Source organism: Sparus aurata, chromosome 17 (assembly GCF_900880675.1).
Source record: "Sparus aurata chromosome 17, fSpaAur1.1, whole genome shotgun sequence".
In the NCBI taxonomy this organism is placed as follows: Eukaryota; Metazoa; Chordata; class Actinopteri; order Spariformes; family Sparidae; genus Sparus; species Sparus aurata.
The window spans coordinates 17968720-17980011 of record NC_044203.1 but is presented as its reverse complement, the minus strand read 5'-3'; the positions used below and the strand labels follow the sequence as shown (position 1 = coordinate 17980011).

Below are 11292 nucleotides of genomic sequence, written 5' to 3'. Positions count from 1 at the left end.
TATATATATATATATATATATATATATATATATATATATATATATATATATATATATATATATATATATATATATATATATATATATATATATATATATATACACAAAGCTTCATATAGACTTTTTTTAATACTTAAACAAGATTTATCGCTACATCTCAGAAATGACCAGCAATCTTACAGATGTTTTGCAAGACAAAAATCAACGTGTCGGCTCAATCGGATGTACAGCAGTACAGGATTGTTTAAGTCAAGTCATATTTGGCAAACATGAGTTGTTTTTTTTTTTTTTTGTATTTTCAGTCCACTTCCTCTGACAGATAAAGAGCGATGGAGCCGTGTCCATCTCTGCCCTCCTCACAGTCCGCTCAGCTACAGGGCAGCCACGTCTGATATGAATTACTGCACGGTGAGACCTGCGGCGGCTGCACATGCGCAATATAGTAATTACTGAAGTTGATGTCCTGCACGTACGGCGCTGGCTGGTAATAACACGTGACATTTGTTACAGTGGGGATGGCGTTCTGCTCAGCCAGCACCTTCAACGCCAGCATGGAGATGAGGCTGAGCGTCTGACGCCGCTCGTGGCCCATCAGACACACGGTGCTCTCGTTCACCACTTGGTGCAGAGTCATCAGGCACTCGTACCGTTTGTGCTCCATCCCGGCAAAGTGGTTTTGCAGGTAGGCCTCCAGTTTCCTCTGCTGCTCCCCTATGTCAGAGAAGTCAATGAAGAAGCGTGAGCACATGTAGCGCTGCATCTGCTTCATGTCCGCCTCCGAGGAGGGTCTGAACCCTCGCACCAGCAGGTGGCAGTACTTCAATAAGCCGCCCCCTCTGATTTCCTCTGGGCTGCGTGTAGCTATGGTCCTCTGACACAGGTGCTCCATGGCCTCCTTGAAGTCCCCGTACACGCTCTCCCCGACAACGGTGGGATGAAAGCTCTCAGACATGGGCGTCTCCGAGCAGCGGTCAAACAAGAGCAGAGAATCGAGGCAAATCTGGAAGGAGTCCACGCTGAATTCAAACTGTCGCCGTAAAGAGTCCACAAATTTTAGCTCCACATTCTTGCCTGTGTTGTTGGACAGCGAGATGAGGCTCCAGCGGTCCGTGTCATTACAGACTTTCACCAGTTTCTGTATGTAGGCCTCTTTGAGGGTTAGTGCCGAGATGCGCTCCTTAGAGACCCCGGCTGGCAGGAAGTCGAAAAGGCAGTCCAGCACGACGTCCTTCACCAGGCGGAAGGCCTGATCGTCTTTCAGCGACACGCCAAAGATCAGGTCCAGGTCCTTGTAGCCCAGTCCGGTGTCCTGATGGAGCACATGGCTGGCAGCCGAACCATTTAGCCTGACATCTTTAACACACACTCCCCTCTCCTCCAGCCTCGCCCGCACCACCTGAAACAAGACACAGACACTGCATGTTATTAATGATTAATCACATTCATTAAACTATGCTCTTGGTCAGACTTTGAGGGGAAATGATGAAAGACACAGACGCATCTGAAGAGACTCAAGTTAAACTCTTGAAATATGAGCTCCACATGAGCATAGTGGAAATCAATAGTTTGTGAAGGCAAGATCAATACTGCTGCTTACAAAAGTCCATTTCATCACCATCAGCTTCAGTCTGAATGAAACCTAAAGAGCTGAGACAAAAAGCAGCGGAGCTGGTGCTCTGGGTCAGATCTTGTCACGGACACAGTGATAACATTTACAATCCTGAACTGCAGCCAAGACGGAGTGAGCACCACACAAGACAACAAAAAACACCCTTACTTTGGGCTCAACCCCACAACCACAGGTCATTAAGGGTCAGCAGAGTTTCCACCAGTGACCTGGAAGATGTTCAAATGAACGTCTCACCTCATTGGAAGAGGGTGATCTAGAGCTGGAAGGGGTGAGCCAACATTAATAACAGCATTTCCCCTGAAGGAAAACAGCAGTCCACCCGTGCCATAAAAACGTTCTGTTCTTTAAACTCTCTGGATCAAAGTGTTCAGTGGAAACTTGAATCTGAAGATCTGACATATCAGCCGCCTTGATACATCTGGCAAGCTCCCTGAGAACGTTGTCATCTTCACTCGGTATACACCGGATGCTAAAGCTTACACATGTAACAACAAGTAAGCCAAGCACGTCCACCGAGAAAATACTAAGTGCAATTAGTACACTGGTACAAGCCGGCAGCGCAAATTAGTTGTTACACACTCACGTCGCAATCCTAAATCTCCCACCGGACACTGACCTGTCAGATTAGTGTCTGTTAACTCTCTCTCCCATGGTGATCAGATAACGAGCCAGCTCTATTTATACACACTGGGTCAGGTTACTGACAAACAAACACTTGAAGGCGAGTCAGCGCCTCACACAGGAGGAGTGTTTAAGGAGCTAGACCATAACAGCATAACCTGTCAGTAATGTAACTGTTCAGCACTGAGGTGGTGTCGATTGGGCTCGAAGTCCAATCAGAAGCTGTAATATTGCAGTTTTTATATGCCGAGGTGGTAATCTGGTGCGTCAGAGCAGTCAGAGCCAAATTCAGGGTCAGGTCTACACTTACTAACTCTCCTACCTGAGCACAGCTGAGTGGCTTACCCACCCACCTTGAGTATTTTTTATTTTCTGCCCTTTTAAACTTGCAGTCCACTACACTTTGGAGGCAATTGTTGTACTTTTTACCCCACTACATTTATGTGATAACTTTAGTTACTAGTTACTTTGCAGTTTACATACTGCGTTATATCAGCATTCAGGTTTTTAGAAAATATTCAGGTAATGAGAAAAACACTGAATTTCCGATCTACCACAGTTAACAGTGCCGAAGTGTAACCACAGATACTTTTACTTGTACTTTTTAAATTTAAACTATTAAATTAAAAAACGTAGGTACATTTACTATCAGATACTTTAAGACTTTTACTCAAGTACTATTCATATGGGTGACTTTCACTTTTACAAAATCAGTATGTTGACACGATATCTTTATTTTACTCATAATGACTTGTGAGTACTTTTTACAACACTGAAAATGTGCATTATAATGAAGAAGTGTGCTGCTGCACAGATGTCCTGGTCTACACATCCTGCTCTCCAGATGTAAGACAACATGTTTGTTTGGTAAAAACTCAACAAATGTTTTCAAAAGTTTTTTTCAGTAATAAAAAAATAAATCTGCTGATGCAGAAACTGAAATCACATCCCAACCCTAAAATAATCGCAATATGTTACGTTTGACCTGATCTCACAGCCCTAATCTCACCTGTCATGAAAAAAACATCAATAAAAAGGTAATGACGCATAAGAGGGTGTTTTTTTCTCAGATCTACAGCTATACCTTTAACTCTCTGGATTCTCTGGCCCCACGATGCTGCAGGACAAAGGTTGACACTCTCAGGCATCATGCACCCTGTGTTGCATAACGCAAGAGGCACAATCACATCCTCAAAACCAGCTAAATACACGTTTTACGGCTAAAGAGTGCCATTCCCAGTTGTCGTGACAGGAGATATACTGCTGATCAATGTGCAGCCAGCCTCTCGTGGCAGATTTTAGCTGAATAAAATTATATGAGGTTTCCACAAATCCAGGGGAAACAAGAGTCCCCACATTTGGGGCTCAAACCTGTATTTAAGCCTCCTGCAGGCTCAATGGAGCATTCATCTTTCCACGACCACAAGCACGAACCTCTGGGATTCACAGGCTCAGGACGTCGGGCTCATCTTGACTATGTCAATGTGTGAATTAAATGGGGGGGAAAAAGAACTCGAGGACAGATCATCTGACTCATTCAGATCCACTGAATGATCATTTCAAAACTCTGCACTGGCATTTACACCTGGTGCTCTCTCTATAGAGATAGCACAGAAGAGGTGAAACATGATCCGTCCAGAATGCACAAGAGGCTGGAAATGTGGAGGGACTGATGTCCAACCAGGGAAGTGCTCCTGCCTACGTATCTCCCAGACTTCGATATTCCTGTGGTGGCTCTCAGAAAAAACTTGGTTTTAAGCGTCAACCAAGAGAAAAGACTCATAGTCGGCCTGCAGATACATTTGACGCAAGAAATTGGAGGGATGAGTCAAAGAGGAAACAAAATGACGCTGATGTAATGTGTCTTGGAAATAAATTTAAGACTGGAAGGGTGAAACGAAACCAACATAAGCTATGTCCTGGAGTGGTCAGTGGCTCTTACACTGGGATTTGGGGACCACAATGGGTCCTTGGGAGCTTTTCAAGAAAGTTACAGACAATTTAATTTTAATATGAGATTCTCCAGGTGGGAGAATATAAAAAAGTGACAATTTCATCCAGAGGTTTCACATTATTCAACCCTCCTGCAGTGCAAATATTCCGTTTAAATACCCTCATTCTTAACAAAGGGTCCCATTGCTCAACTTTATACAATAAAAAAAAATTTTAAAAGTAAGTATGTGAATGTGTGAATGTGTGTGTGGGTCAGCAGGCTACATTACCTGGACGATCTGGCGCGGCTGCACGGACAGAGTGGGGAAGTTGCCCCGGCCGTGGATGGGCACAGCCTCCCCGAGGATCGAGTCCAAGCGCTGCACCTGATCCCAAGACAACACGCAGAACCGCCGACTCTGATCCGACGCACCATCGCAAGACATGGCGACGTTAACTTTCAGTCCCCCCCTCCCCGAAAAAAGAAAAAGCTAGAAATCAGCTGGACGAATGTGACAGCGCTGTATCCTCTCTCAGATATTATATCCCCTGCAGCTGTGAGCTGTGAGCGGGTCCTGTCGTTCACGCTGAAGGTTGGAAGAGTAGAAAAAAGTTTTTTTTTCTGGTGGAGTCAGAGATGTGGAGATGAGAGCGGGAGAGGTCAGCCGTTTCCCTCGGTGTGCGCCGATAAAATCCAGTCAGTCTGGAAAGAACCGATTCATAAGAGGGTTTAAAGGCTGCTCATTAGGATGCGCCCTGTGATTGGCTGCTGTGTTTGGTCATTGATTATGGACGCCCTTGTCTGCTCGACAGGCTCCGCCCCCTCCGCGCTGCTCCCCCCTGCATGCTGACAGGGTTTCTCTCCCCCCCACACACACACAGCTACCATGAGCTAATGATCTTATGATTGTGACATTGTGCACCATTATTAGGAATATGTGTTGATGAATGTGGTTTTGGGTGTAATACTGATCAGATATGTTACAATGATTGAATGCAGTGATCAGGTTACAGCTGTACAAACAAGCTCCACTTTCTTCTGATTGTATTTCCTTATTTATTTTCCAGGGAATGTTTGCAGAACATGCAGGATGTTTTTCTTTTCTTTTTTTATGATTTTCCTGCTTCAAGATCCTAATCACACGCCATAGGCTGAGCAGTGCATAGAAGGAGGAAGAAGTCAGAGGCTTTGCTGCACGGCACTTCAGCAGCAGCTGTAAGTCCCTTTGTCCAATCAAGATAATCCAGAAAACTTCAGTTTCCAGTCACAAGTTGGCCAGTGTTTCCCGAACTGTCTCAGCTTATGACTTCTTAAAACAAGGCACTGTCGTCTTGTTACCCCTCATCACCAGTTACACATTCACCAGTTGTGACCAGGTCAACCGCAAAGTGATGGTTTCTTTTCTGTTCTTCTCTTTCATTTGAACCATTCATAGAGACCTGCACGGGTCATTAACCTGTAATAACATGTTTTGTTTTCATCTGTTTAGTATTTCTTGTTCATTTCGTAATTGTTAAAACATGTTTAAAACGCTGATTTATAGTCTTACCACAATTTTGACTAAATCTCTTGACAGAGTCTTTCTCACTCATGTAAATGTGTCATCAGAGACACGGACACCACAGTGTTTGAAATAATTGCATTATGCAAATAGGGACTATCTTGTCAACATGTTCATGACTCAGTGGCCATCACTACATTACTACATAAGTACTGAGACCAAGAACATGTTTGTACTCAGTCTTCATTTTCTTCTCAACTACACACCTGTAAATCTCTGTGACTTTGTCTTGTAGGCTACAGACAGACATATAAACACCTGGCAAAATATTCTAAAACACTTTAGGAGCTTTTAAAACCCACTCTACGCTACCTGCTCAGCACCAAACAGCAGACAGACAGAGTCACAAATACATAGTGGAGCGTGTAGCAGCTGAAAAGCCAAAACATTTCTCAGGAGTTGGTGGAGACCAAAAACAGAGCTAAAAGTGGAGTGACTATTATATTAATCAGGTGGCCAGTTGATAAAATTTGTGCGTAGTATTATAAAATAATCTGCCAATTATTGTCTAGATTGATCGTTTGATCGTTTGGACTTAGTCTAAAAAAACAGTGAAAAATGTCCACCCCAGTGTCACATAGTCCAAGATGTTGTCTTTAAATGTTTAGTTTTGTCAGTCCACAACTCAAAGATACCCCCTTTAAAAAATGAATAAATAAAATAAGGGAATGCAGAAAATCTTCACATTTGAGAGGCTGAAAACCTTAATTTCTGCCATTTTTACAAGAAAACGACCTGTAAGTAGGTGTGTGAAGGATGACATTTTACCTCGATGACACACACACACTCACAAACACAAACACACATACACTGACTGGTAAAGTGAAAACAATACCAGCCGACAGCGTTGCGGCTGGTGAATATACAAGATTGTACAATTGCACAAAATGTTTTCGCTAAACTCCAGAGGTCAGCCGCTGAATATTTAAACTCTGATAGCGGACTATTAAACCTGTTAACTGTTGCCTGCTAATCACACAATTCACACATATTTATAGGTCTTATCATTTTTAGTACGGCCTGTTGAAAGTGGAGCGTCTAACCTTTGAGTTGTTTGTGTGTGCAGCCGATGGAAAATTAAAGGCTACAACCACACAAGCAAACATTAATTTAATTTGCTCATGATAGTGCAGGGATTTATGAAAAGGCTGCGATAACCTGTGAAGCTTTCCATTTATATTTTCAGGAAAGCCTCGCTGCCATTTCTTTCCACTCCGCTTCCTTATCTGAGAGTGTTTTTTTTTATTTGTGTTGGTGCAGACATAGAGACATTCCTGCCCTCTCAGCAGAACATTCGTCGAGCATTATACGCTCAATATTGTATGTAAATGGTCCGTGTGAGATATGAAAGACACCAAAAGTGAGAGGAGTTAAACAATGCACTTGTGTATAATGGCTTTATTTAGCTGTTGTCAGATGTGTTCAGTGTCCTTATAGTCCTCCCAGTTTATGAGATCTGTCAGTCTTCTTTGCATCAGTTCCTACAGGAGTGGACTGTGGTCATGTTGTCACTGTTTTTACATCTCCTCCTGTCCTGCACGCAACTTATTATGTGTCTAAATGCACTAAATATCCCTTTGTGAAGGACCTGACACAATGGCAGACATTACTCACAATAGTAGACATTACTCTTTTCAGTGAGAAGAGTCTCCCACTGTGTAATTTGCCAGTGAACAATACAGGTGAAGCGTAATTTCCTCTTTTAAAATGACCCAAACACGTTGTAATTTATAAAATCTGTAACTGCCCGGACCTGTCCACACAGCATGTGAGCACACCTGTAAAATGGTTTACAAGAGACTAAAGTTCATGTCATGATCGACCTGTGTTGGTTTCTAGTGATGCAGTAATAAAACACAGACAGACGTAAACGCACACTCTTACGCACTCAGGCATCATTTCTTCCTTGAGCATATGCATGTGTGTGTTTTGTTCACACACTTCACTCTGCTGGTGTCTCCAACACGCAGCTGGAGACCGACAGTGTGTCACAGGCCTCAGAGGGGGTCAGGTCGTGGGCGTACTGTGGATTTGGTCTCCACGGAAGATCACTTCAGATCCTGTGATGTCAACATAATCCCGTTACCTCGGCAACAGCATCCCCGGTTATCGGGCTGCTGGGCAGAGGCGTCTCCAGCTGAGGGTCCTGCCAGGTGCCAATGTGAGACATCTGCGTCATCTGACTATAAATAACCGGCCATGTGGCAGCTGTGCTGCTCTGCTGGGAGAAGAGCCAGCCGTTACCTGAATGTGAAACACTCAGGGGGAAGAGGGAGAACAATGAACGCAGATATTTGTTAGGCCACTTGACATTCTCAGGTTCACTCACAGCACCGTGTCAGAGAGAGTCCGTCAGATGTGAAGTCAACACCTTCATGCAGCGGAACAAAAAAATTTAAGGTCCAGTGTGTCAGATTTAGGGGCAGAAAATGGAATATATTACTTTTAATTATGTCTTGATTAGTGTGTAATCAACTAGAAATAAGATACGTTTTATTGTTGTTGCCTTAGAATGAACCTTTTATATCTACAGAGGGAGCAGGTCTGTCACCTGAAGCCCAATCAGAGTAGCACATCTGCCATCTTGGACACTAAGGTATGGCAACACCCCCACACACAGAATTGCAGTACAAACAAAAACGTTACATATGTCACCCTAGTGACCCCTAGTGATATTGCCGTACCTAGCTGTTCAGATATGCGCTACACAGATCAGGTTCTGACAAGGTCCTCTTCCATGGATCACACTACATTGCACCACCATGTTTCTACAGTAGGATTGTAGACAAAGGTTGTTCAGTTGGTTTGCAGTCTGCAACCTCAAAGTTAGATGCCATTTAATTCTGCACACTGGCCCATTAAAACAAAACGCCTGAGATGCTTTCACTGCTTTGGTGTAATTCCCTATGTACATTTTTTTTTTTAAATATTGAAATTAATGTAATTTTTGCTGCTACCAACAACATGAAAGCAAAAACAGGTAGTTTGATGACATCGTGAATAAGTCATGTGTTAAAGAATATTCATGGAAGAGGAAAATCTAACTGATGTGACTCAGTCTGAACTGTTCATGGATGAGGTAATGTGTTAAAGTTGTGTTATGTAAAGTCACAGTCACACCTCCTCATATACTCTGTCTCTCCCGGAAGTGATCAGAACAGGCGACCAAATCACCTTGAGTAAACTTATATTACATGTATATGTATATATACAGTGGGGCAAAATAGTATTTAATCAGCCACCAATTGTGCAAGTTCTCACACTTAAAAAGATGAGAGAGGCCTGTAATTTTCATCATAGGTACACTTCAACTGTGAGAGACAGAATGGGGGGAAGAATCCAGGAAATCACATTGTAGGATTTTTAATGAATTAATTGGTAAATTCCTCTGTAAAATAAGTATTTGGTCACCAACAAACAAGCAAGATTTCTGGCTCTCACAGACCTGTAACTTCTTTAAGAGGCTCCTCTGTCCTCCACTCGTTACCTGTATTAATGGCACCTGTTTGAACTCGTTATCAATATGCAAGACACCTGTCCACAACCTCAAACAGTCACACTCCAAACTCCACTATGGCCAAGACCAAAGAGCTGTCAAAGGACACCAGAAACAAAATTGTAGACCTGCACCAGGCTGGGAAGACTGAATCTGCAATAGGTAAGCAGCTTGGCGTGAAGAAATCAACTGTGGGAGCAATTATTAGAAAATGGAAGACATACAAGACCACTGATAATCTCCCTCAATCTGGGGCTCCACACAAGATCTCACCCTGTGGGGTCAAAATGATCACAAGAACAGTGAGCAAAAATCCCAGAACCACACGGGGGGACCTAGTGAATGACCTGCAGAGAGCTGGGACCAAAGTAACAAAGGCTACCATCAGTAACACACTACGCCACCAGGGGCTCAAATCCTGCAGTGCCAGACGTGTCCCCCTGCTTAAGCCAGTACATGTCCAGGCCCGTCTGAAGTTTGCTAGAGAGCATTTGGATGATCCAGAAGAGGACTGGGAGAATGTCATATGGTCAGATAAAACCAAAATAGAACTTTTTGATAAAAACTCAACTTGTTGTGTTTGGAGGAGAAAGAATGCTGAGTTGCATCCAAAGAACACCATACCTACTGTGAAGCATGGGGGTGGAAACATCATGCTTTGGGGCTGTTTTTCTGCAAAGGGACCAGGACGATCCGTGTAAAGGAAAGAATGAATGGGGCCATGTATCGTGAGATTTTGAGTGAAAACCTTCCGTCAGCAAGGGCATTGAAGATGAAACGTGGCTGGGTCTTTCAGCATGACAATGATCCCAAACACACCGCCCGGGCAACCAAGGAGTGTCTTCGTAAGAAGCATTTCAAGGTCCTGGAGTGGCCTAGCCAGTCTCCAGATCTCAACACCATAGAAAATCTTTGGAGGGAGTTGAAAGTCTGTGTTGCCCAGCGACAGCCCCAAAACATCACTGCTCTAGAGGAGATCTGCATGGAGGAATGGGCCAAAATACCAGCAACAGTGTGTGAAAACCTTGTGAAGACATACAGAAAACATTTGACCTCTGTCATTGCCAACAAAGGGTATATAACAAAGTATTGAGATGAACTTTTGTTATTGACAAAATACTTATTTTCCACCATAATTTGCAAATAAATTCTTTACAAATCAGACAATGTGATTTTCTGTTTGTTTGGGTTTTTTTTTTTTTTTTTTCTCATTTTGTCTCACCTCATAGTTGAGGTATACCTATGATGAAAATTACAGGCCTCTCTCATCTTTTTAAGTGGGAGAACTTGCACAATTGGTAAATACCTATTGCTAAATACTTTTTTGCCCCACTGTGTGTGTAGATAGATATATAAATATCTCTCAAACAAGGGTCCAGTCGTTTTAATGTACATTTTACATTTCAAATTACATATTAAGTCTTTGATCTGTGCTGGTGTCACTGGATCCTCTGTTTATCCCTCAGTTAACATCCTGCTGCAGTCATGACAACCGAGACTGTGAGTCTAGTAGGCGCGGTGAGATAGCCTGTATTTAAACACACCTTAAACAAATGATGCATTAGACAGGCGTATGTTCCTGTCTTGGCCATGATCAAACATTATGAAACAATCTTGTAGTCGGTGAGTGCATCCTATCTAAAATGAGACACATTTACAGTATATCCGCTGATGAATTTAAGGGCACCATAAAGAAGGCAGTGAGGGAGGAATGGCTGTTCTTCTCTTTTAGCGTGGCTTTTTGTTTATGATGTGGATTTTGTATGGCTGCTCTTTGTGGGATTTCCCCGGTACAATAAAACAAATAAATCAATATGAAAGACCTTCAGTGAAAGTCCATGAATGCATCTGTTTCCGTCTGCGCGTTTGCGCTCAAAGCCGATGGACAGCTGCTTTATCTCAATCTGTCTTCGCCTGATGGGCAGTGACAAGAAGAGGAAGCATGCAGGGCCACGATTGGACGTCACGTCACGGTGCGTTGTAAAAGGCACGGCTGACAATCCATGTCGCCAAACAACAAGCGGTGAAGTGTCACAAGGATCAATAGTGGG

General features: G+C 43.1%; 1 protein-coding gene across 1 annotated transcript; it reads right to left on the bottom strand.

The window, feature by feature from the left end:
• Positions 1-218: 218 nt before the first annotated feature.
• Positions 219-4882, bottom strand: tent5ba (terminal nucleotidyltransferase 5ba). Its single transcript, XM_030395264.1, has 2 exons — positions 4474-4882; positions 219-1396 (listed from the first exon to the last, which is right to left on the bottom strand). The coding sequence occupies exons 1-2, from the start codon at positions 4627-4629 to the stop codon at positions 368-370; spliced, it is 1185 nt and encodes a 394-aa protein (XP_030251124.1). The 5' UTR covers positions 4630-4882; the 3' UTR covers positions 219-367.
• Between the last annotated feature and the right edge of the window lie 6410 nt (positions 4883-11292).